Source organism: Manis javanica, chromosome 7 (genome assembly GCF_040802235.1).
Source record: "Manis javanica isolate MJ-LG chromosome 7, MJ_LKY, whole genome shotgun sequence".
NCBI classification, from domain to species: domain Eukaryota; kingdom Metazoa; phylum Chordata; class Mammalia; order Pholidota; family Manidae; genus Manis; species Manis javanica.
Window position 1 is genome coordinate 25,392,287 of NC_133162.1, and position 27,929 is coordinate 25,420,215.

Sequence of the window (27,929 nt, forward strand, 5' to 3'; positions counted from 1 at the left end):
CATTGTGGAAAGCAGTATGGAGGTTCGTCAAAAAGCTCAAAATAGAAATACCATTTGACCCAGGAATCCTATTTTTAGGAATTTACCCTAAGAATGCAGCAGCCCAATTTGAAAAAGACATATGCACCCCTATGTTTATTGCAGCACTATTTACAATAGCCAAGAAATGGAAGCAACCTAAGTGTCCATCAGTAGATGAATGGATAAAGAAGATGTGGTACATATACACAATGGAATATTATTCAGCCATAAGAAGAAAACAAATCCTACCATTTGCAACAACATGGATGGAGCTAGAGGGTATTATGCTCAGTGAAATAAGCCAGGCGGAGAAAGACAAGTACCAAATGATTTCACTCATATGTGGAGTGTAAGAACAAAGCAAAAACTGAAGGAACAAAACAGCAGCAGACTCACAGAACCCAAAAATGGACTAACAGTTACCAAAGGGAAAGGGACTGGGGAGGATGGGTGGGAAGGGAGGGATAAGGGCGGGGAAAAAGAAAGGGGGCCTTACGATTAGCATGTATAATGTAGGGGGGGGGCACAGGGAGGGATGTGCAACACAGAGAAGACAAGTAGTGATTCTACAGCATCTTACTATGCTGATGGACAGTGACTGTAATGGGGTTTGTTGGGGTGACTTGGTGAAGGGGGGAGTCTAGTAAACATAATGTTCCCATGTAATTGTAGATTAATGATACCAAAAAAAAAACAATGTGGTTACCACATTCATTCATATCACTACTCATGTTATTGAATGCGTTGTCCAGTTACCACCTAAATCTCCTGCTGGCTTTGGCAAACCTTGGCATTGTGGGTAACTTTGTAGTTGGGAAGGCCCTGTTCTTTGCCTCTGCCCCTTAATAGCTACAGTGTGAGGCAACCTTCCCAACCACAATTTCTAAGCCTGTTTCCTCATCTGTAAGTGGGAAATTGTGTACCTACTGTGTGCCTTCCAGCTTTATGTTGTTATATTCCTGTACTGGACTACAGTACAGCTACTCCAACCCAGGTACTAGGTAGGCCCTTTACCAGAAAACAGGACTGGCCACAGAGCATGTAGCTAACAGCAAGTGCCAGCAGGTGGCACCATCGCTGCTGGTTTAAGAAATTGCTAGGCCAGAAAGTACAGCATAGGGAATATAGTCAATAATATTATCTTTGTATGGCGATAATACTTACTCTGGTGAGCATTTAGTAATGTATATAATTGTTGAATCACTATGTTGTACACCTGAAATCTATATAGTATTGTATATCAACTATATTTCAAAAATTTTTAATTAAAAAAATAAATTAATAGAGCAGTTCCTGTCAGCACCCTACACCTGGCTGCTGTCTGGTCTGTAGAAATATACCCCGAACCTGGCAGGGACTTAGGCTGGAAATAGCAAAAAAGGCTGGAAAGTTTTGGAGTCATGAGCTTTTATTAACCATAATTGACACTGACTTAAAAATAAATGTTGTGCAAACCCAAGCTATTCAAATGAAGTAAGAATAACCAAAAGATACTCTGTACAAACTTAATTTGGGATGTGGCTATTTTGGCAGCAGGGAGGGGGAACCCTAATGTGGAGAAGGGAGACAGACCAAGCTGCTGCTCTAGGACCAACACATCTGTGATCAAGAATCAGCTAAAGGGGGTGGGAAAGGAAAATGTCTAACCACCCACAGATTAAAGGTTTAGAGAGCTCGATGCAAACAACCCTCCAGCCCTGCCTGGTAGGGGAACTAGACTTACTAGGTCTGCTAAGGCCAAGAAACAGTCTTTCTTAACAATGAAAGGGCCTTGCTCACAGTTTTCAAGCCTGGGACAAAGCCACATGGGCTCATTCTTGAGTCCAGTCTGGTCTTTATGCCCTGGATGCTTGGCCCCGTTCTGTGGGGAGCCACCCTGGGTCTCAGCACTCGGGCCCCAGCAACCACCCCAGGAAGCTCTCAACCCCCTTAGAGGGGTTTTCAAGTGCTAATAGTCAGAAGCCCAGCTGTTCAGTCCAGTGGTTAGAGGAGCACATCTTCTCTGGCTCCCCGAAGTGTCCTTATCACAACATTAGGATGCATATCTCTGGCACTGCCACCCAAAGCACATAGCAGAGGGGCTGCCTGGGGTCTGAAGGCAGACCATTCTGGGGTGAAGTGTCGATGCTCACTTTGCATTCCCTTCCCTCTTCCTCTGAGCTCTGTCTCCAAGAACTATGAGAAACCTATCTCAGCTGTTGCCTGTTTGCCACTGCAGGATGGCAAATAGAGTCCAAAAACTGCTAGGTACAGTTTTGCCACTTGCTTAGATGAGATAAATACTTCATTACTCTATGTCTTTCCCCATTAACAAATAAATCCTGGCAAGACCTTAAAAGCTGGGAGGTTGCATGGGTGCACAGATTCTAACTGGCCCCTCAAGTTGGCCAACACCCTACCCCATCTTCCAAACATCCAGCTTTTAGTCTTGGTGGTTTGAAGTTGGACTGTGTCAGATATAAGAAGTTAGCAAAATCTAGGGAAATGGGTTGTAGAAGAAAACAGCCCTTGTTTGCAAAATAAATGGTGCTGCCTTTGAAACACTGAGAAACAATTACATTCTTCAAGAGTTCTTAATTCATCCCAACTCTGGAGAATGACTGTCTCTGTTTTGTGTGACAGTACCGTCTCAGTGATGTTTTACACAATAGCTCAGAAAGTAATGGCCCACCCCCCACATCCTATCCCAGGGGTCACAAGAGGCTTGGTCCGAGGAGAATGTTATCTTTCCAAGCTCAAAACAGTGGGTTTCTCATGGCTGAAGCTTGGAGTCCCCAAGTCAAATACCCTTTAGAGTGCTCTGAGATGGTTACATGCGTTCTGGGAACAAAGGGCAAGAGCAGGAAACACAACTGAATTATGTCAGGTGTCAAATGAGTGGCTGGTCTGCAAGAGATGCTTTCGAGAGATCAGGAAAATGAGAATTGGCCCAAGCAGGCTGGCAGACTGGAATCTGTCAACTTTGAGTTCAAACTTCTGAGCAATGGGGAACTCGTCACTATCTCTCAAGCAATAGTCTCCATCCTTCTTGCCTTCTTTGGTGCTCAACAGAGCACTTTGACAACAAGGTCCTATGTGTCCTACACAGAGACACAGAGCTGGTTCCTAGCAGGGCTTAGCAGTTCTTCCTCCAAATGCCAGATGGGCCAGATATGTCCCCAATAACATGGACTGCTGATACAGAAAGTCAGGTAACATGTCCTCCTGTCCCCAGAAAGTCCCAGGATGCAATCAACATACATTGGGAGAATCTGGCAACTGCCTAACCCCACCTTCCTTCCCGAGAAGGCCCAAGCTGCTGCTGCAGCCACTGTGGGAGAACAGAGAAGGCTTCCTGTGAGATTGGAAGAGAACCTTTTAAAGTCAACTGAAGGCCCATGAGCTGAAATATATTTATGGGGGCAGAAACACAAGTCTTCACAGGCCCAGGCAGCCTCATGACTCCCTAGCAAGAAGAGGAGACAACCTAGAGTTTTTGCTGAATGAACCAGCCCTGGCTGAGGCAGTGGAAAAGGTAAAGTTCAGTGTCAGTCCCATTGGCCTCTATCCAGCCTGGATGCTCCTAACGGGAGCCACTTAATCTGCCTACTGACGACAGTGCTGGATTACTCACGTAATCCTATCCTAATTTGTAAAGCCCAGGGCTTCCTCCTTGCTCTAAAACCAGCTGGGGAAAGGGGAGGGAAATGCATATCCCTAGTCTACTTGTCTTTGTGTATTTCCAGAGATGTACAGCCTACAAAATTGTAGGCTGCCATAGGGTGTAGGACAGCTTGATATCACTGCCACAGATTACATTCCTAGAGCCTTTAATACACCATGAGATGCTATGCTCGTGCTGGGGAAGGGGTGACCTCATGCATCGTATAGAGGGCACTGCCTTCACTGTCCTAGCACCCAATGACCCAGAGCCTCCCCAGGTGGCTCCTCTGCTTCCACCTGACAGCACCCACCAAAGGAAGGGCACATACCCTCTTCTTGCTGGGGAAGATCAGCACTCACCTTTTCCGGTAACAGCAACTGTCCTTTTCCAGGGATCCAAATAAACCTGTGAGTGAGTGCTTTGCTGCCTGCCTACCCCTACTTTCCATCCCCAAGCCAAAGCTAAGAGTTCAGTTCAGAGCCTTGCAGCAGTGGTGAGGGAAGGCCCACCCTCGGAACTCTGGGTAGCAGGTGAGAGCAAAGACGTATGCACATCACATAGGAGAAAATAGTAATATGTCCTGGGTAATTCCCCTTTAACCCTTAAACATGACAAGGACAGGATATGAGTGGGATATTCTGGAGCTCAGAGCCTTCAACTGGTACAAAACTACAGAATTTGGCACCCTGCCCTTCTCCAGACACATGCACAGCACACAAGATGCTTATAGAGAAGATTCCAGGAGCACAACTGCACAATAGCTCCACTGCAGGGTTTCAAATCAAACTCCTCCAAAGGAGGGCCAAGACAGAAGTCATTCTTTAAAGAAAAAAATAACAAAACAAAACCGTATATGCGGAGGGAGAGAAACAGATCCCCGTGCATGTGTTAGTGAGCTTTTGTGGCTCTTAGGCAAAATTCTTCACAGCTGGACAGTGTAAACAGTGGACAGCTGTCAAGTTTCTCCAACATGGTCAAGTGGTGGAAGCAAGAAGCAAACCTCCTTCCCACCTTTTTAAAGTTCTGAATGCAGTTTCATGACTTGAAAAGTTAATTTGAGTGTTTGGCTAAAGAGCTTCCCTCAGCCAGTTCTGTCTGATATTAATTCGGCTAAATGTGGTTGCAAGACACTGTAAGGGAAATGGATGTGCTGTACCACTTTATTAAATAAAGAAAAATGAGAGGAGACATGTTTGCTCTTACAAAACTAAAAAGGAAATGTAAAGGACATTCCTTCTAGGTTTCCTCAGAATCAAAATAATCAAGGATTAGAAAATCAGTAAAACGAGACTCAAATTTATTTCCCTATGTATTTTTTCAAAAACCTCTGGCTCTCCAGCTTCCTCCCTCTCCCCGAAAGCCACAATCATAAAGGCAAATAGTGAAGTGTAAGGAAAATTTCTTTTATAAGCAGAGAAGCTTAGCAAACTGGAAGAGGGGTTAGAACAGAGGAGGTAGGAGGCTGGTGGGCTGCTGGAGGCCACATCCTGAAGTGTGTCTCAGGGTCTGCAGACCTTTGAAGATTGGTTCACCAACTGGCAGTGGTGTGGTTCCCCCATAAGCAGACTGTGGATCCCTGATACTCACCTTGTTTTAGCAGGGCCATGGCAGGACCAACTCACACTCCTGCAGTGAGGATGAGTACCTCAGCTGCACACAGAGCTCGGTAGGGGGTTACCCACCACGGTCTGTAGCTGTTGCTAGTCAAATCCTATTCATTCACCTGTACCATGCCCTCCTGTAGGGAATAGAGGTCCTTGCTCACCATTTCTGAAGAGCCCGAGTCCTAAGCTGGCAGGTGCTTTCACCTTTTTTTTTTTTAAGCAGTTCCATCTGTTTCCGTACCTGCCAGTACAGGAAGGGTCTTCTGCCCAGAGGCTTGTAAGTGGGCAAAACTTGCCCTTCTTTTCTCTCTCTCCTTAACTGGCACAAAGGGCTGCCACCTACATTCAAGATCCTTTGTTCTTAAAGCCAAAAAAAACTAGTAGAGTTTTAAGCTTATGGTCCCTATATATATTTTGACCCCCCAAAAAGCCAGAAGCTGCTCTGAAGCTTTAAAATCAAGTACATACTTCTACTCCTTCCATTGTTTTCCTGAAGAGATTAGTTAGATCAACAATGAAAATCCATTTAGTTGGCAGGCATATGTAAACCAGCAGTCACTTTGGAGGGCCACATGGCAGAAAGGATTAATATAAAATGTACTTTCCTTTTGACCTAATCATTCTACTTCTTTGTACATATCTACCCTAGAGCATAACATGCTCACAAAGAGGAAGGAACAAGAATGCTCACATCTGTGCCCTGTATGCAATAGTGGAAAAAATGGAAACAACTTAAATGTGCATCACCAAGAGAATGATTCAGTTATGGTTTATTCATGCCACAAAATCACAGGCAACAGTAAAACATTTTTAGATAAATCTTTATATATTGACATAGAAAGATCTCCAAGACATACTATAAATTGAAAAGTCCAACCATAAAGGATGGCAGAGTTTCACTTACATTAAAGAAGGGAAAAAAAAAAAAAACCCAAACCATTCCTATAGGTACCTAGAAGAACGTGAATACATAGAAAAAGGTCTAGAGGTTTTCAAGGAGCCACACCAATTGGATAAAGTTGTTCCCCTTAGAGAAGGGCCTGAGACTGGGTGGAGTGGTCAAGGACGACTTCGACGTCTATCTGTAGAGTCTGAATTTTTGACCTCCAAAATGTACTTATACATTATTTGTATACTTTAAGAAGTAAAATTAGAAAGAACTCCTTGATACCTCTGACATAGAATGGGAACTCCTTTAGCAACTCTGGCAACCACCATACTGGCTACCACAACACTCACTCTGAATGCAGTGGTACAGATCTGGGTGGGCCAGAAGGACCACCCTTAGCCATCTAAAATGTCACCACTGGCACTTCTAATAACTAAGCTTTTAAGTTTCTGAAGAAATGCCCCACCTTTCCCTAAATTAACCAGACTAATGATGTGAAACTTGCCTTGTATGCTGAAAGTACTGTACACATTAAGCAACTGTTATTCAATTGAAAGATTCTACCACTAGAAATCATGGTCACTGTTTACAGGAACAAGAACGCAGGCAGAAGGGCACAGTAGGAAGTGAGACAAAGAGTTCGTCCACTGTGGCAGCCAGACAACTTCTTCAGAGCCAGGATTCTAATTCTTAGCTCAGGAAACTAACCCTTCTTCTTTAGTTTACATCAAGAAACACAGCTACAGTATTTATGGGTGTTCTCAGAGATTACCCAGCTGGGTGGGCCTGGGACAATGACCAAGAAAGAGAAGGCTGTTTGCAGGAAGCTGGACTAGGGCACATAACAGAAGCAGAAGCAGGCTGGATTAGAAAAAACACACACATGTATTAAGCAGCCTCTAGGTTCAGTGGTCTGAGCTCCCAGATCACCAAACCCATACCCAACAGTTAAAGCCCTTCTACAAAGGCCTTGGCCAGCAAGTGCCCAGAATTGACTAAGACAACTTCAGAAATGGTGAGTACGCTGCCTCCTGAGGCCTATGGATGTTAAGAAATGCTTCCACCTCCTAGAATAGTTAACATCTTTCTTGTTCTCTCTTCTGGGAACAAAAGCAAAGTTAAACCCCTCTTCTATATGGCAAGACTGCAAATATTTTTAAAACACCTGTTTTGGGTCATAGTTCACCACTCCTCATACCTCTTCCCAAAGACATTTCTTCTTCAGACTAAAATGTTCCCAACTTCCTCACTTTTAAAGCCATTCTTCACAGACCACAGTTTAAGAGAGCTTTTGGCCAGTGGAAAAGCCAGTCTTCTCTGGATGTGCTCTTGAGTTGTCAATGTCCCTCATAGAATGTGACACCCAGAAGGAACTGTTGGGATGGAAATGCAACATGAAGCAGGCACTTACTGCTGAGGATATATGTGAAGACAGACCTCCAGCTGTCTGTGTGTCTGCTCATGTACTTCCTAAGTTCCCTACCAATCACATACAGAAAGGTGTTGGGGATAACCAATTTTGTGTGATCTGATTATAGGAAGAGGCAGCAATAAATCATGAATATTTCAGTGCTTAGGCCAGACTCCTTGCCAGGATGCTTCTTCCTGAATGGAGGGATGGAATAGGAATTGAGCCATTAGGGTGAGCTTGTAAGTGCATTTAGCTGGTCTTTCTGACAGCGATGGAGTCTGCTTAGCCTAAGGACCCCAGACTCAAAAGAACTTCCTTAACATTGGAATAATGCCAACCTTGAAGCTACCAAAAACTGGAAGACTCCTGTGACTCATTTTGTGAACTTTAGAGGCTACAGAGTGCTTCCTCAGTGCCTGGGCTGCCAACCAGCCATGACTACAGGTAAGAGTGCAGTGACATTCATGGCCAGGGACCACCCAGATTTGTGGAGCTGCCTTCAAAGGACAGCTGAGTCTAGGTACCAAACTGCAAAATGTACAGACCTTGTGACCCAGAAATTCCAATTCAGAAATTTATTCTGAGATAATTGAACATGGTTGCCAAGATGTACGTACATGGATGTTCCTTAGAGTGTTGTTTAAAGTGGGGAAACTGAAAACTATCTGAAAGTCCACCAAGAAGGGCCTATTTTTACTGAGGGGTCTATTATATTATTATCTATGATATTGTGATACGAAATACATATTTCGCACTCTTGGCCAGAGCTCTTAAAATCTTTGTCATTTTCTAAGCAATAAACATGCAAGGTGCATCTGTTGTTCTTAGTCTTTAATCCCAGTTCCTGATACAGAGTTCCTAAATCCCTTGGAGTTTTCTGGATGATAGGAGAGTCTTTTGTTCTAATGAGGCAACTCTTGGACTCCTAGATGCCTTGGGGATGGGGGCTTAGAACAGTCTTACCCCATCCCCCATTCTCTAGGGAGAGGAGAGGGGCTTAATATTTGAGTTAATAACTGATCATGCCTACCAGAAGCCTCCATAAAGATTCCTAAAGCATGGTTCAAGTCTGGGTTGGTGAACCCATAGAGGTGCTGAGAGGGTGGCACATCTGGAGAAGGCAAGGAAGCTCTGTGCCCCTTCCCACAGACCTTCCCCAAACTATCTTTTCCATCAGGTTGTCTTGACTAATACCCTTGTTTTCTTTCTTTTTTTTAATTGAGATATAACTGACATATAGCATCATATTACTTTCAGATGTATAACATAATTCAACTTTTATAAATACTGCAAAATGGTGACTATAATTAGTCCACAACTATCACCATACATAGTCACAATTTTTTTGTGTGTTGAGAACTTTTAAGATCTACTCTCTTAGCAACTATCAAATTTACAATACAGTATTACTGATTATAGTCACCATGCTGTATATTACAGCCACGTGATTTATTTGTTTTATAACTGGAAATTTATACCTTTTGATTCTTTTCTCCCATTTTGCCCACCTTCAAACCCCAACTTCTGGCAACTACCGATCTGCTCTCTGTATCCATGAGTTTGGGGTTTTAGGGTTTTGTTGGGTTTTTTTCTTTGGTTTCACATATAAGTGAGACCATATAGTATCTGTCTTTCTCTGACTTTTCACTTAGCATTCATATGATGCCTTCAAGGTCCATCCATGTTGTTAACAAATGGCAAGATTTCCTTCTTTTTTAATAGCTGAGTAATACTCCATTGTGTGTGTGTGTGTGTGTTACACACACACACACACACACACACACACCCCACATTTTCTTTACCCATTGATCCATCAATGGACACTTGAGATTGCTTCCATATCTTGGCTATTGTAAATAATGCTGCCACAGCACTGTATGCTTTTGTAGTACACCAGTAATGTAGTAAGTAAATTGTTTTCCTGAGTTCTGTGAGCTGTTCTAGCAAATTATTAAACCCAAGAAGGGAATCAGGAGAACTTGGACTTATAGCCAGTTGGTCAGAAGTACAGGTAACAACGTGAAACTTATGACTGGCATCTGAAATGCAAGCAGTCTTGTGGGACTAAGCTTTTAACTTGTGGATCAACACTAACTCCAGGTAAATAGGGTCAGAACTGAGTTGACTTGTAGGATATCCAGTTGGTGTCCACAAAGAATAATGGCTTTGCTTGGTGTGGAAAAACCCACACATCTGGTCACATAGAGTGGCAAAGGAAAACAGTGCATTTTTCCCTTGACTATCAGACAATGAAACATGGTACAACCATTATGAACATCACTACTGATATCTATTTACTTAGCTACCAACACTTTTATGATATGACACTAGCTGAAGAAAGCATGCTAATATGTACAGTGTTAAATTAGTAAAATTGCCTAATTATTTTATGCATACAGACACATTTTAAATGATGGTTACCAAATGTTAAGAGTAGCTGTCTCAGGGGCTGGGATTTAGATAATGTTTATTTTTCATTTTCAATTACATACTTATTTAAATTACAAAATAATATGGGCTTATCCTAAGAAATTCAAACAACAGACAAGTGTGCAAAGTGAAAAAGAAACTCTTTTCCCACGTTCCATTTCTCAAATATAATCACTGTTAATGTCTGACATGCATTCTTCAAGATTTTCTTTTAAGTATATATAATCAAATTCATACTTTTTTCTTATTTTTTTAAAGTAAAAATGCAACCCCACTCTACCCAGTGTTCTGGGACTTGTTTTTTTCACATTCTCAACATTGCTGTTTTTTTTTTTTAACATCATGTTTTTAACTGGAAAAACAATAAAGTTATTTTTGTTTGGGGGAATAAAAGTACATCAGCCAGGACAGAACACAATGTATGTATGATCTGAGTAGCCCAGTGAAGAGAGACACAGGACAAAGGCTTCCTGTGTTCAGGTCACCATGCTGGCCAGTATGGCTGGAGACCCACACATGGCCAGCCAGCCCCAGAAGCTGATAAGCATCCTGTTCTCCCTAAATCTTCAAACCCCAAAGGGGACCACTAGAGCTTGGCCCAGGGCTTCAGAAGGCCTAGACATGGGGCTGCAGCCTATCCCAGAGCTGCCTCCTCTGTTCCAGTGCAGCGCACTAGCCTGCCGCTTCTGCTAGGCTGAGCAGGACAAGGCTGAGGAAGGCTAGTCCACTGCTGCTTCAGAGGCCCCCTGCTACATGCCAGCAAAACCACCACTCATCACCTGGGCTTGCTGCAATCCCTCTTAAAAAGCACCCAAGTTCCTTTATCTTTTCCTCTTCTGGTTCTAGTTTCAATTGTCATTTTCCTGTAGAAGGGGCTCTATGAGGGGTCAGAAATACTGCAAGAATCTCGTCAGAACTCTGCAGGGAGGGGCAGGTCCCTGAGTCCTGGAGAGAAGCCAAACAGGCCTGTTGCCATGTCTGCCCTGCGAGCAAGAAGAGAGGACTGGCTGTGGAACCCCACTGCCAGATAAGCCAGAGCAGAGCTGTGTCTAGCTTTGGGGGCCATTTATTTCCCACTGAAAGCTATGAAAACTGAGCAAGAAAGCAAAATCCCCTGCACTGGCAGATCAACGCATGGCACTCAAAGCTGTCCTTCCTAGTAACCACACCAGAGAGTATACCCTCAGATGGCCTGTCCTGTGGTATTGGCCTGGGCCTACTTCTCAGGCACTGTCCTCTGGGAAGTTCTTTGAAAAATTCAGTCATGGTTATCCTTTTGGTTTTTCTTTTTGGATAATAAAATCCATGATCTGTGCAGAAAATTCTAAAATGGCAGGAAGGTACCAGAAGGAAAAGCTATCAGGGACTCATAACCCTATCACCCTAAGATAGTCTCTGTATCTTCATGTATCTCTTCCAGTCATCTATGTGCACATGTACATATTGTTCACCAGATTAGAGCCTACTCTATAGTATTGTAGCACGCCTTTTTTTTTTCCTTTTAAGTCTGTTCTCTTTTTTTCTACAAAATGCTTTCTCACATGACAACATAAATAATATTAATTGCTTCCATGTATCATGCGAGCTACTGGACTGTGAGCATTAAATATATTATGAAGTAGATATTACTATTAGCCCATTCCACAGATGAAGTGACATGGAGATGTTCCATTTTGACCCAGGGTCCCACAGGTCCGACATGGTCAAAGCAGCAACTTGCCTCCCATCTGAGCTGCTCTCCAAGCCCTCCTAACTGAACATTCTAGAGTGATCCCTCTTAGGTTACCAAAGGGCTTTACCTCCTGCAGAGGTGCTGGGTCAACTAGGAACCGCTCTGATCTACTTGCCAGAAGCCTTCACTGCCCCTTGCAGGAAGCATCCCTAATGTGCAGGTGCTAGAGACAAAAGAGCCACATTTTGCTGAAAGAGCCACCAATAAAGACTCCACAGGGGGCCAGAGATGAGAGAACTAGTCTGTGGGTGAATTATCCTAGTTTACAGCCCCGTATCTAATAACCTCGGTCTACTAAGAAGCTCAAAGCATTTCATGCTCTTCTCCCAGTAAGATACAGACCCATGGGAGCTAAAGGAATTTTCATCAAACCATGCAGCAGCTTGGCAGGAAATGCATTCACACCTACCCTGTGATCCCTGTATCATGGGCCAAGACACAGGTTCCAACTAAGATAACTCATTTCACAGGGCCTCTGGATATATCACAGAGATTTAAAGATGGCCACCTCTCCCCCTGAGTAGTTATTCAGAAGTGGAAAACACTCTCTAGGTCAGGTTAGGAGACATTTTCAGCAAAAGTCCAGATATAAAATGTTTTAGGCTTTGAGAGCCATATAGTCAGCACCAAAGAATGCACGGATAATATGTAATGAGCATGGCTGTTACAACAACATTTTATTTATAAAAACAGGCAGCCATTAGGATTTGGCCAGTAGGCTGCACTTGGCCAACCTCTGTTTTCATGGTTTAAGTCTTCCCTAAAAACAACTAGATTTAGATATTTGATAGATGATAATCTGCATGCAAAACACAAATTTTAGGGCATAAGCTCATTTCTGAGGGGCTGACTTGTTTTCCTTCACTGGAGCAGGAACACAATCTTTCAACTATTCATCTAAAATCTTGGGAAAGTGCAGAGAAAACAGGAATTGTTCTGCTTTATAGTTGGTCAGTATTACTAACAGATGAAAAGGAAAATATTTTACAGATCCATAGCAACCAGAAAGAGAATAAATCAGACTGAGGGAAAGAAAATGTCAGGAATATCAAAAAGAGTAGGACAAAGAAAAATAACACTAACATAACCAGGCAGCTCCCTTTGGCTTCAGTTAGTTGACTGGGGCAATGGGAAGCTTATCCAAACCCGGAAACAAGAGAACTCAATAGATCTCACTGGCAATGATGGAGCATCTCCTTTCAAAAAAAATTTTACTTGAGGCAAAGATATTAAGATCACATAGGCAGACATAATGTAGGGGGGCGGGTACGGGGAGGGCTGTGCAACACAGAGAAGACAAGTAGTGATTCTACAACATCTTACTATGCTGATGGACAGTGACTGTAATGGGGTATGTGGAGGGGACTTGGTGATGGGGGGAGTCTAGTAAACATAATGTTGCTCATGTAATTGTAGATTAATGATACCAAAAAAAGAAAAAAGAAAAGATCACATACACGTGGGACATCTAGAAAGAAGAAAGCCAGGTATGCTACTGATGAGAAACTGAACTGCAGCCTAACAACATCACACCTGGAGACAAGCTCTAAGCTCCTCACTCCATCTTCTCAACCCCCTTCACTCACCTGCAGAGCAGAGGTGAGAAAGCAAAGCCCCATCTGTTTCCTGGATCTGCAAAGAGAGCCCTGTGCTGTGTTGTTATGCAGAGGCTGCTAACACCTCCAAGAGAGAAGTGTGGTTCCCTTCGTAGGCTGGAGAGCCTCAGAAGAGGCAGGCTGGGGGCAGGAGTATACTGAGTTAAGTCCCAAGGATTAGAATGGCAGGGCTGAGAAGGATCCATGACTGACGGCTGTGCTCCAAGTGCTGTGGAGGCCCTAGCACCTACTGGGGAAAAGCCAAAATGCAGGCAGAAAGTCTCAAAACCTCAAATGCAAGTTTGTCTTACTTAAAAAAAAGGGAGGAGGAGTTTCACTCCCCAACCTTGTCCTTTCATCTTCCTCCTTAAAATGCTTCTGTAGCCACTGATGGGCAGTGACTGCAATGGGGTATGGGGGGCACACAATAATATGGGTGAATGCAGTAACCACATTGTTTTTTCATGTGAAACCTTCATAATAGTGTATATCAATAATACCTTAATAAAAAAAATGCTTCTGTAGCCTTTCACTGCCTTTACAATCAAATCCAGGCAGTTCATCTCGACTCTGAGTGCAAGTAAAAGATGCAGCACTTTACCATGCCTGCAGGCCTCCAGCTTTGCCTAAACCCTTTCCTCTCCCTCCAACCTCAGGAGCCTTCTTCCAGTCCTCACATTCTTCCAGCTCTTTTCCTCCTTGGGAGCCTACACATAATGTTCCTCTGCCAAAAAAATTATTCTCATTCTGCTTTGGTCCCGACCTTGACCAGACCTTGTCTACAATCCACCTTATTGTAAAGTGAGTCCACTACCTTAGTCTTTGGGAACACCCTGATCCTTCCCCTCCAGCGATCTTATGAAATCAAATATTTATTTTCTGTGTTTTCAGTGTCTCTCTCCAATACCTAAGGGCAAGAATCCTACCAGTTTGTTCTACATGGTTTACCCAGGATCTGAGAGAGTCCTTGGCATGTAGCAGGCACTTAAATAAAAAATACAACTGATGAAAAAGAGCTCTTTCCCCCCAAGTCCTCCCTTCATTTAAAATGGATCTTTGGAGGCTCAGCAGCAATAGCACGCAAACTAGTGCTGGTTACGGTGTCCCTGGAGGTTCACTCCCACCACTCAACAGAGGCAGGAAATTCTGCAAGGCCCCCCACCTCTCTGAGCCCATTCCCTCATCTGAAAAGAGGCAGTATCTTCTTCAACAGATTACCTACTGCAGAGGTTAAATGAGAGAAGGTAGGTGCCTAGGTTAGCTTGGTACTCAAAAGCTACTGTTCTATTTACTTACTTTTAATTATACAAAAGCAAGTTAAAAGCAATAAGAAAGGCCTCAACAGGAAAAGACTGAACTGCAAGTGTATTTTAACTTTAGGAAAGGTAGGAGGAGGCAAAACTCAAGAAAACTCCACATAATTCATTGAGATTCTTCATATAAAACTGAACCTGCTGTCAACACCTGAAAAAGTTTCTCTGACTTTAAGTGGCAGGCTATGTCCCTCTTCCAACTTCAAAGACAAGAAGCATGATGGCTGGGTTCTTGCACTAAATCTAAACCACATGAGACACTGTATAAGGGCTTGCTGTGTTTCTTAACCCCATTAAAGGTATGCCATTTAACATGGATTAATGATGTTTCTCAGACCAAGTAACCTAAGAAAGGGGACCAATTCGCAAGGACTTAGAAGAGTTCCTTGTTGCTAAAAATTAATTTTATTTAACAACCATTCTGTTGTTTGTTGAAACTATTTAACATTTACCAGAAGATCACATCTGCAATGGCTATGAACATGTAAAGTGTTAATTTCCCTTAAATCTAGTAATCCTTCACGTAGAAATTTATCCCAGAGAAATACTCAGGCAAGAGTACAAAGACACACATATACAAGGATGCTCACTGCAGGTTAGTGGTAGGGAGAAACTGGAAATCACTCAAATGCCAACAACAGGAGACCAGTTAAATCAAGTGCAGTGTATCTAGATAATAAAAAAAAATAGTTAGAAAGAACATACTAACATGGGAAGATGTCCAACAGATATTAAGTTAAAAAAAAGGTTGGAAAAGAACATACCCACAGACCAGTGGAACAGAATAGAGAGCCCAGATATAAATCCAAGCATATATGGTCAATTAATATATGATTAAGGAGCAATGGATATACAGTGGGGAAAATGACACCTCTTCAACAGCTGGTGTTTGCAAAACTGGACAGCTATATGTAAGAGAATGAAACTGGATTACTGTCTAACCCCATACACAAAAGTAAACTCAAAATGAATCAAAGACCTGAATGTAAGTCATGAAACCATAAAACTCTTGGAAAAAAATATAGGCAAAAATCTCTTGGACATAAACATGAGCAACTTCTTCATGAACATATCTCCCCAGGCAAGAGAAACAAAGGTAAAAATGAACAAGTGGGACTATATCAAACTAAAAAGCTTCTGTACAGCAAAGGACACCATCAGTAGAACAAAAAGAGATCCTACAGTATGGGAGAATATATTCATAAATGACATATCCAATAAGGAGTTGACATCCAAATTATATAAAGAGCTCATGCACCTCAACAAACAAAAAGCAAATAAGCCAATTAAAAAATGGGCAGAGGAGCTGAACAGACACTTCTCCAAAGAAGAAACTCAGATGGCCAATAAGCAAAGGAAAAGATGCTCCACATCACTAGTCATCAGAGAAATGCAAATTAAAACCGCAATGAGATATCACCTCACACCAGTTAGGATGGCCAACATCCAAAAGACAAACAACAACAAATGTTGGCGAGGATTTGGAGAAAGGAGAATCCTCCTACACTGCTGGTGGGAATGTAAATTAGTTCAACCATTGTGGAAAGCAGTATGGAGGTTCCCCAAAAAACTCAAAATAGAAATACCATTTGACCCAGGAATTCCACTGCTAGGAATTTACTCTAAATGTGCAGGAGCCCAGTTTGAAAAAGACATATGCACCCCTATGTTTATCACAGCACCATTTACAATAGCCAATTTGTAATTACAATAGCCAAATTTACAATAGCCAAGTGTCCATCAGTAGATGAATGGATAAAGAAGATGTGGTACATATACACAATGGAATATTATTCAGCCATAGGAAGAAAACAAATCCTACCATTTGCAACAACATAGATGGAGCTAGAGGGTATTATGCTCGGTGAAGTGAGCCAGGTGGAGTAAGACAATATCAAACGATTTCACTCATCTGTGGAGTATAAGAACAAAGAAAAAACTGAAGGAACAAAACAGCAGCAGACTTACAGAACCCAAGAATGGACTAACAGTTACCAAAGGGAAAGGGACTGGGGAGGATGGGTGGGACGGGAGGGATAAGGGGGAAAAAGGGGCATTACGATTAGCACACATAATGTAGTGGGGGGAGGGGGACATGGGAAGGCAGTATATACAGAGAAGTCAAGTAGTGATTCTATAGCATCTTACTATGCTGATGGACAGTGACTGTAATGGGGTATGTGGGGGGGACTTGATAATAGGGGGAGTCTAGTAACCATAATGTTCAAGTAATTGTATGTTAACAATACCAAAATTTTTTTTTAAGTGTAAAAAGAAAAAAAAGGTCGGAAAACAATATGAAAAGCATGGTCTATTTTTATAAACTAATGATAATTTTATATAGACATATGCATTGAAAAAAATCTGGAACCAGAAACACTGACATTTTCTCAGTGCAGGAATGAACTATGAAAGATTTTCACTATATGTTATATATTTCTATATTTCAGCTTCTATAATGAGCAAGTATTTCTCTTATAAATGGGAAAAGGAAAGAAAATGTAAAAAAAAAGTCTCTGTTGGCATTAGAGTCAATACTGCAGTCAGCAGTGAACTCTAATGGCCTGGGATGCTCAGGCAGTGCCACTCGGCTCCCTTCTTGGGCCCAAATCATAAATTGAGCCAACTCAGCACATATCACAGGGTTGCCATTAAACAGCAGCAAGCAAAGGCACTTGAATTTCCACTATGCCAGTTACAAGGTTGGGGGGCCATGTTTCTCCTAAAACTCAAGTGAAATTGCCTTGGAATTTGTGGTTAAAGCTTACCAATAGCAGAACTGAGAGCAGACAGCCTCTCCAGCAGAATTCTAAAGCACAGCTCAGAAGTCAAGACCTGCTGAGTTAGGAAATGGTTTCTTTCTAATGAAACCCAGCATGTTGGGGGACAGGGGAGCAGTCACTGGCAATCTGAGAAGAAAGAAGAAGCTGGGGTAAGTGAAACTGGCTGCAAATTAAGAAGGAAAGAGGTTGAAGTGTCTACTGGTGAAGTCACTGTTGGTATTTAGTGCAGAACTTAAATGAATGATGCAGGAGGCTGGATTTGTTTCTAAATCAGCTGTAGCAGATGAAACAATGACAGCCACCCCATCCTCATGACTGGAACATTCTCTTTCCACATGACACTTCATAGTGGCCCAGCATCTCAATCAATATGCGAGGTTCGTCTGACCCCAGGCATGGCTGGACTTCTTGGATGGAGTACAGATAGTATTTGTGCACCTGGCAGCCATTCCCTTCCTTACTAACAGAACCGCAGTTTTCTTCCTCTGTCTTTCCTTGGCGTGATACCCAGATAACCAGGGCCCATTCCCAGCCCTAGGAGATGGATACTGATTAGTCAATCAACATGACTGTGTCACAGTCCTGACATAACTCCAGCCAATGATATGCGAGTGGAGGTCAATGAGAGCACTGATATAGAGGTTTTGATTGGTTTTTAAAAGAGACACAGGACAGAAGTGTCTCTTTTACTGCCTGTAGATTCTGTCATGTATGATTCCAGGTGCTAGGGAGTATGGCAGCCACCTTTGGAATATGAGGGAACCAGTAAAAAAAAATAAGCCAAAGTACCGAGGGAGGCAGGGCAGGAAGCTAGAACAAACTCAGGTCCTTGACACCACCACTGAACAGATGACTACCAAGCCTGGAACTACCCTGCCTCCAGATGCCTTGTTATGTAAGGTAAGTGCCCTTATTTTTAGGCCATTTTAGTCAGGGTGTTCTATTTCTTCTAGTCAAAGCCATCCCAAAATGTACAAGACAGAACAAAAGGTGCCTGCTCCATCTATGCATTCTCCAGTGATTCGATTTCAAAGCATAACAGCACACCATGATTACTGAGGTAGCAGCTGCCCCTCTGGCCCTGTGAGGGCAAGTGATTTTGCTTACCCAAAGCTATATGTATTCTTTTTTTCCTGTAGTTACCTTTTACTTCAGAGGACTTCTCTCCCATTCCATGTGGCTGAAAGTGAGGAGGGAAAAGAATTCAAACACAAATCCTGATGCTCCATCTGGATCAACAACAACCTGGGTGGGTCACATGACCCAGGCAGACCTAACCTTAGTCCTTCCCCAGGATTGATGTAGGAATAGGTAAAAAAAAAGCCTCCTGCGTGCAGGCATTACAAAATGAGAGAACTAGAAACTCTGACTGATGGTGCTCGTCTTTCCTGGCACGCGGAGAGAAGTCAGTTGGCAATACAAGACCAACACGTGAGTCAGAACCCTGAGGACACTGTTAGAACACACAGATAAGCCATGCCTTAAACCCTGGATAGCCCAGTTACCTGAGCCCAATAAAGTCTGTTATTGCTAAAGGTTGTTCTATCATTTTCTTACAACTAGAAGAGTTCCAGCTCAAGTAAATAACCTGCTCCAACTCCGAATTTTGAATCCTTCACCTTCTCTGGACATTCTTTCCCAGGCCTCTCTCATTTCTACTTCCTTTTCTTTACAGCTCAGCTTCCCACTGAGCACACTGACCAAAGGTAACTGTCCTCAGACAGCTCGGGACTAAGTTACAGGACCCTTCTAAGTCATTCTCCAAATCAGGCTTCAGAGGCAGCCTCACACAGCCCCAAGCCTGGGCGTGAACATCACCACCCTCCACCACACCCCCCAGAGTCTCGTCTCCCCTCTTCCTCTTGCCCACCACTGCCCTGATGTTATTATATCCAAGCCTGGCTAGTAGAGTTGGGAAGCTGTTTAGACCTGGACAAGCAGGTCTCAGCATTCCACGTACTTGATGACACTGCTCAGCATGTTCTCACATGCAAATAGGCAGGGTGCTTCACATAGTCACTGAGTTTAAGGCGGACGTGAGGCATGACCATCAAACAAGATTATGCTGCTAGTTACATACATAGATATATCTAGATGTTCTGTATAACAGCATTATGTGTAACCCTTAGAGAGTGTACTTCTCAGGAGGCAGAGCAATGCCTACATGTCACAAGGGAGATTCTCTGCAGCATCAGCAGAGGGTGGCCTGCTCTGAAAAAACCTGAAAAGCCAAAACTCAGTCGTACAAAATAGTTAAAATAAGAGGCAATTATTTACACTATAAAGATTCTTCACATTATAGCATTATTTACTACAAGGTCCCACTAAACTACATGGGCTCTCTATTACACTTATAATATGATTTGATTTGTGTAAGACTGTTAAATACATAAATCCAGGAGCCACGGTTGAACTGAATTTGATTTCTATTTGTATAATGTGATGAACAAAACAATGTAATTTTATTTATATTACTATTACTAGTTTGATAACAGCATCAATATCATATCAGCTGAGAGAGGCATGTGATTCAGGAACAAGCAAGGTATTTCCTTCCTAACAGGGTTTTGCTGTTAAATGGGGTCTTTGTTGTCCCTGCAAAAAAAGAACAAGGTACCCCACCTTCTCACTCTATGTAAAGTTTTAACTACAGCCAGGCACTCTTCTAAATGCTTTATAGGTATTAACTCATCTCATCCTTTTAATAACTTCATGCATAGTTACTATTATTATCTCTGCTTTATAGTTCTAGATGAGTAAATGGGTTATGTTGCCCAAGATCAGGAGGCAGTAATGGGCAGAAGTGAGATAAGAATGCAGGCAGTCCAGGGGCCACGCTCTGAACCATCACACTATGTTGCCCCTTTGATCTGGCAGTCACATGCTGGACGGTGAACAGTACAGATGGGAGAACACCCGTCTTGAACAGATGGGAGAGGACTGGAATGGCTCAGCCTATTACCAACAAGTTCAGGCACATGGTGCTGAAGACCTGTACTGTGCAGTAAAATAGGAAAAAATGGGGAGGAGATGGTGACTAAAAGGAAGCATGAGAGGTTTCTGGAGAACTAGCCTGTTTCTTGATTCAGGTGCTGGTTATATGGGTGTGTTTTGTTTGTAAATACTCATCAAGCTACATTTTTTATACACATATTTTCATGAACAAATAGTTAAAGGATGGAAGAATGGATTTAAGAGGATTTTGGTAATATTATGAATGGCTTTTACCTCCCTCTATTTTCTAAATGTTCCAAAATGCCCAAGCAAGGCATCATGGAGCTCAGAGGCCCCTGAACAGTACAATCACCCATGTGGATGATTCTGAAATTTCACTGTCCAACTGAGACATCCAACAGCCCAGATATTAGGCAACATGGCATCATGGTTGAGAGAGTGAAATAAAAGCTACACTGTCTAGGTTCAAATTGTGCCTTTGCACTGACTAGATGTGTGGTATCTTGAACATGCTACTTCACCTTTCTACATTGTCTTGCTTTCTGCAACTGTAAAGCTACTATGTAACACAGTGCCCAATTTACAGGGCTTTACTGCATGATAAATGAGTACTTATAATTGTGCATAGCACAGAGAACACACTACTCAGTGTTAGCTCTGGTCTTCACTACTTAGGCCCATAGCCATGGTCTCTTATCTTACATCAGTTGCCATACACTTTTTATCATTTTCCTATTGTTTAAATAATTTATTATTCCCTGCCATGTTCTAAAAAGAATTTAAAGTAGATTTGTTTTTTATATTTAATTAGTACAATATTATAGAAAATCTGGGAAAAATCAAACATGTAGACTCTTGAACACATATGCCAGTCAACGTACACTCAAGAAACAGTTGCAACTTTTTATTTTGAAAATTTTCAATCTCATAGAAAAGTTGGAAGGACAGTACAATGAATACCCATATACTCTTCACCTAGATTTGCCAGTTGTAAACATATTGCCACATATGCTTTTTCTTTTCTCTTTCCACACATAAGTTTTTTGCCAAATCATTTGAAAATTAAGTTGTAGACATCATGTCGTTTATTCATAAATACTTCAGCTTTTATCTCCCATGATGACAAGGACATTATCCTATATAATATATCACACCCAAGGAATTCCATTGTAAAATACTATTATTTAATACACAATTTATATTTTCCAATTGCCCTAAAAAGGACCTATTTTTCCCAATTCAGGATACAATCAAGGATCACAAGTGCATTTAAACTGTCAAGTTTCCTTTAATCTAGGACCACCACCCACCCTCTGGCCTTTTTATGTCCTTCACAGTGTTGACATTTTTGAAGAGTCCAGGCAGTTGTTTGTAAACTGTCCCACAATCTGTCTGACTGCTCATGAATCAATTCAGGTGAATCATTTCTAGAAAAGTGCTACATAGTTGATGTCTTCTACTTCACATTGCAACACACAAGGAGGTACATAATAATACTTTGTTCCATTATTGGTGTTGCTTTGTTTGATCATTTGGCTATGGTGATACCTATCCAAATCTTTTCAGTATGAAGGTATTCTTTTTCTCTTTGTAGTAAGTAATCTGTGGAGGAATTCTTTGAATCCTTACAATTATCTTTTTCCCAAAAATTCTTTTTGTCCAGTGGTTTTAGTATTTAGTTGATAATCTGCCTGAACCAATGATCACTTTAGTATTGCAAAATGGTCATTATGTTTCTGTACAGATGAAATGAACCCTTGCAAATCAAATCCTATATTTTCCACTCACTTGCACTTTCAGAACTATAATATCAGAATTACTTCAGAAGTCCATCTACTTGATTCTACCTGACAGTGATTCATAACACCTGTTTTAGATTTCTCTGATCTTTATCCACCTGAGCAGGTATGTTAAGTGGCAACAAACATATAAATGCACTGGCTTAAGCAGTGGGCAGGAAGTAACCTGTCTACACAAGCAAGAGGTTGCCAAGTCTTAAGGGCCCCCTTTCTAATGGCAATCAAATTCCACATCAAGAAAAGTCTCTTTTGCCAACGACAGTTCTAAATTGGAGTTTGCTGCAGGCATTCCAAGAAGGGAGAACGTGAATGCAAAGGGTTTAGGCAATAGACTACTGACACAATTTTAAAAGATTTTGCAAACCACACTAGGACAGTGGACCAGCTGCTTCAGGCAGCCTGCTTCCTCTGCTCCTGTGAGGTTTACCTCTTCCTGGTCAGCAGTCCTTTAGAAACCCAAACACCCATCCCCAGACCAGCTGCATTAGAATCTCCTGGGAAGCTGGTTAAGAAACAGCTGTCTTGGAGAATATAGCCAATGATTCTGTATCATCTTCCTATATTGACAGATAATAACTGCACTAGTCGGGGTGAAGATTTAATAATATGGGTCACTGTGGAACTACTGTGTTGTATACTTAAAACAAATATAAGATTGTATATTAATGATACTTCTATAAAAAAAAGAAACAGATGCCTGAGTCTCCCCTCTGACCAACTGAAGCATAGCCCTGTAGGGTGTCTGGGAATCAGTGTGCTGACAAGCTCCCCAAGGGATCTCATGAGCAGCCAGGTTTGGGAACCCTTGCTTGGAGAAGACCCACTGTAGCTCCAAAAGGGGACTATGCTGAATAGGACACACATTGGTAAATGGTAGTTAAGAATCAGTCCCATTATTTGGCAGCTACCCTGCCAACAACTGACTCCCAGGAGTCTGGAATGAAGAGAGAGGAGTTCAACCTAGAGGATCTACTTCACTCCCAATCTATAATCTACTCAAGGCTGAAAAAAAATATCAGGGTACTCATTAGTTAAGCTATCAGATCTATGGTTCTCCAAATTTAGGCTCTACCAGAAGCATCTGAGAACACTGCTCCCAAAGATTATGAGTCAGAGGTCCCCTGTTGGCCCAGGAATGCATGTTTACAGTGAGGCCTCCAGGTGCTTCTGATGCAGGGGGTCCAAGGGCCACATTTTGAGGGATCCTGGCCTAGATGCTGCTCTACTCTTATCTGTCAGTCAAAGAGCAAAAGAGTTGCATAAAAGTGTCTTGGCTTTCATTGAAAAGCTACCTAGCAAACCAAAGAAACAAAATCTGAGGTCATATGGGAAAGACTTCAAAGCAATTTATTAGCCACACAGAAACATTCAGATGATATGAAACCCTCCATAAAAGACAGTAAGCTTCACTTTAACATTTCATCCCACTGGAGGACCACAAGCAGGCTGAGCTAAGAGTGGGAGACCAAGGCCTCTAACACAAGTCCCCACTTCAGGTGCCATGTTAGCAGTCTCCAGAGGGGAACTAGGGACACAAGACCACCACTGAAGGCCATTTGAATCATTTGAATCAAATATTTCTAACTGTCAAGGTCCTGCCTAATTCCAGCTTCCCCTGCACACTGTGCCAGCAAGCTCCTGGCAATTCTTTCTCTCTCTCTGCCCTATCCTCTATTGTTAACCCGCCTTATCCACAATTAACATGTGTGCTTGTGACCCCAGAAACAGAAACGGTTAAGCCACTGGCAACAAGGGGCAAGACCATGATAATTATGGGAAGTGAGACAGGCAGAGAAAGAGCTGGTCAGGTCCGTGCTGAGGTGGCCTCTGACTCACTGGGAATCAGAAATATGGCTGGCAGAGTGTAACAAAGGCTCAGGGTGTCAGAACAGTGGCAGAAACTCCCATTTTCTGCTGGAGGCCATAGTGACACATCCTTCTCTCCCATGGCCTAGGTAGCTTTCCACCCAGGGAATACCAGGCAAAAGAAGCCAGCCTCATGGTATAAATGGAGCATAGTCCTTCCAGGAAAGTCACTCCACTGACATCAAAATAAACCTGCAAGTTTCCAGAGCCAACCAAGCTCATGGCAAAAGGACCACCGCCCCAGCTGTTAGGGCTCTTACCTGACTGGAACACATATCTGGCCAAGCCCTGCATTAGCTCTGCTGGCCATGTTGGTGGGGCTGACTCCCCTGTTTCTCTCTTCAGACGAAATGTCAACTCAAAGCCAAAACCACTGGGTCCATCTGTTCCTGTAAATCTGAAAGGAATAAAAAGCAAATGTTTTTAGTTCAACTACTTTAGAAAAACAGTTTTAAAAGTCCAATTAAAGTTCTCCCTTATTTTTGGTGGCCTCAGCATCCAAACCCCTTAGTCGGAGGCATCTCCCAGGATATGAGCCTTGAGGAGAGGAAAGACCACGATAGCCTACAAGGAACCTCGCCCTCCTGCAGCTCCAGCACACGTGTACGACCTTGGTCCAGCCAACCCAATTCCCCTGCTGGCACTCTGGATTACAGGTTCCACATTTTATGGCTCTGGAACACTCCTTTCTGTGTGATTAAGGCTCAGTTACTGAAAAGCTTCCTTATTCATGCTCCTTATTCCTTCCAGTTGTTAATAAACACTTACTTAGCTTGCTAAGAATGCACATCCTGCTGTATGCTCTGTGAGGATGAGACCCGTTCTCTCCTCCCACCTCCACTCTGCCCCACAAGGGGAAAATCCTCAGCCTCCAAACTCAATATTTGGGGGCAGGTCCCAAGGCAAATTTCAAATACGGGGATGCCCTTTTTCTTCCTGAAAATCAGCACCTAACATGCGCTCACCAATCAGCACATGCTCTTCCTGAAACCTGGCACCCCATGGAAACTGGGGAAGCATGGTTTGCCCTCCCATCCCGTCCTCAGGTGCCCCAGAATGATGAGGGTTACTGCCTCTGTGGCCACAGGCATCACAGTGACAATGAGACAATGAAGGAATACCTGCCTCCTTGTCTACTAAGAAATACTCAGGAGCCTCGAGTCTCCAGGGAAGTCCCTGAAATGGACTTCTTCCAGAGAGGGAAATGATGTGGATTAGAAAGAAAGGCCTGGTGGGGGGATGACTTCTCATGAGGGAAGCACAGGGTGGGGGTGTCCCTGAGAGCTCGGGAGGCTTGCCAGCAAGGGAGAGGTTAAAAGTTAATATATGGAGCCAGGATGGCGGCATGAGTAGAGCAGTGGAAATCTCCTCCCAAAAACACATAGAGCTATGAAAATATAACAAAGAAAAATCTTCCTAAAATAGAGACCACAGGATACAGGACAACACCCAGACCACATCAACACCTGCAAGAACCCATAGCCTTGCGAAGGGGGAGAGGAAGGCCACAAATCAACAAGAAGGGAAGCTTTTCCAGTGGTCACTTGTACCAGCTCTGCAAACTATCTCTATCACCATGAAAAGGCAAAACTACAGGCAGACAAAGATCACAGAGACAACACCTGAGAAGGAGACAGACCTAACCAGTCCTCCTGAAAAAGAATTCAAAATAAAAATCATGAACATGCTGACAGAGATGCAGAGAAAAATGCAAGAGCAATGGGATGAGATGCAGAGAAAAATGCAAGAGCAGTGGGATGAAGTCTGGAGGGAGATCACAGATGTCAGGAAGGAGATCACAGAAGTGAAACAATCCCTGGAAGGATTTATAAGCAGAATGGATAAGATACAAGAGGCCATTGAAGGAATAGAAGCCAGAGAGCAGGAACATATAGAAGCCAACATAGAGAGAGACAAAAGGATCTCCAGGAATGAAACAACACTAAGAGAACTATGTGACCAAGCCAAAAGGAATAATATTCGTATTATAGGGATACAAGAAGAAGAAGAAAGAGGAAAAGGGATAGAAAGTCTCTTTGAAGAAATAATTGCTGAAAACTTCCCCAAACTGGGGGAGGAAATAATCGAACAGACCATGGAATTACACAGAACCCCCAACAGAAAGGATCCAAGGAGGACAACACCAAGACACATAGTAATTAAAATGGCAAGGATCAAGGACAAGGAAAGAGTTTTAAAGGCAGCTAGAGAGAAAAAGGTCACCTATAAAGGAAAACCCATCAGGCTAACATCAGACTTCTCGACAGAAACCCTACAGGCCAGAAGAGAATAGATGATATACTTAATGCAATGAAACAGAAGGGCCTTGAACCAAGGATAATGTATCCAGCACGACTATCATTTAAATATGATGGCGGGATTAAACAATTCCCAGACAAGCAAAAGCTGAGGGAATTTGCTTCCCACAAACCACCTCTACAGGGCATCCTACAGGGACTGCTCTAGAAGGGAGCACCCCTAAAAAGAGCACAGAACAAAACACACAACATATGAAGAATGGAGGAGGAGGAATAAGAAGGGAGAGAAGAAAAGAATCTCCAGACAGTGTATATAACAGCTCAATAAGCGAGCTAAGTTAGGCAGTAAGATACTAAAGAAGCTAACCTTGAACCTTTGGTAACCACGAATCTAAAGCCTGCAATGGCAATAAGTACATATCTCTCAATAGTCACCCTAAATGTAAATGGACTTAATGCACCAATCAAAAGACACAGAGTAATAGAATGGATAGAAAAGCAAGACCCATCTATATGCTGCTTAACAAGAGACTAAGACATGCACAGACTAAAAGTCAAGGGATGGAAAAAGATATTTCAGGCAAACAACAGTGAGAAGAAAGCAGGGGTTGCAGTACTAATATCAGACAAAATAGACTTCAAACAAAGAAAGTAACAAGAGATAAAGAAGGATACTACATAATGATAAAGGGCTCAGTCCAACAAGAGGATATAACCATTCTAAATATATATGCACCCAATACAGGAGCACCAGCATATGTGAAGCAAATACTAACAGCACTAAAGAGGGAAATAGACTGCAATGCATTCATTCTAGGAGACTTCAACACACCACTCACCCCAAAGGATAGATCCACTGCGCAGAAAATAAGTAAGGACACACAGGCACTGAACAACACACTAGAACAGATGGACCTAATAGACATCTATAGAACTCTACATCCAAAAGCAACAGGATATACATTCTTCTCAAGTGCACATGGAACATTCTCCAGAATAGACCACATACTAGCTCACAAAAAGAGCCTCAGTAAACTCCAAAATACTGAAATTCTACCAACCAATTTTTCAGACCACAAAGGTATAAAAGTAGAAATAAATTCTACAAATAAAAAAAAAAGGCTCACAAACACATGGAGGCTTAACAACATGCTACTAAATAATCAATGGATCAATGAACAAATCAAAATAGAGATCAAGGAATATATAGAAACAAATGACAACAACAACACTAAGCCCCAACTTCTGTGGGACGCAGTGAAAGCAGTCTTAAGAGGAAAGTATACAGCAATCCAGGCACACTTGAAGAAGGAAGAACAATCCCAAATGAATAGTCTAACATCACAATTATCAAAACTGGAAAAAGAAGAACAAATGAGGCCTAAAGTCAGCAGAAGGAGGGACATAATAAAGATCAGAGAAGAAATAAACAAAATCGAGAAGAATAAAACAATAGCAAAAATCAACGAAACCAAGAGCCGGTTCTTCGAGAAAATAAACAAAATAGATAAGCCTCTAGCCCAACTTATTAAGAGAAAAAGAGAATCAACACAAATCAACATAATCAGAAATGAGAATGGAAAAATCACGACAGACTCCACAGAAATACAAAGAATTATTAAAGACTACT

General features: G+C 42.3%; 1 protein-coding gene across 6 annotated transcripts in view; it reads right to left on the reverse strand.

Annotated features, from left to right (window-relative positions):
* Positions 1-27,929, reverse strand: part of SUFU (SUFU negative regulator of hedgehog signaling) — a 119,751-nt gene that overhangs the window by 50,229 nt on the left and 41,593 nt on the right. For all 6 annotated transcript variants that reach the window (XR_012133060.1, XR_012133059.1, XM_073240500.1 and 3 more), the window contains exon 3: positions 24,302-24,438. Coding sequence is in view for 4 of the 6 variants with exons in the window: in XM_073240500.1 (XP_073096601.1) it covers positions 24,302-24,438 (137 nt within the window). In the remaining 2 variants the exon portion in view is untranslated. The remainder of the gene's footprint in view (positions 1-24,301; positions 24,439-27,929) is intronic.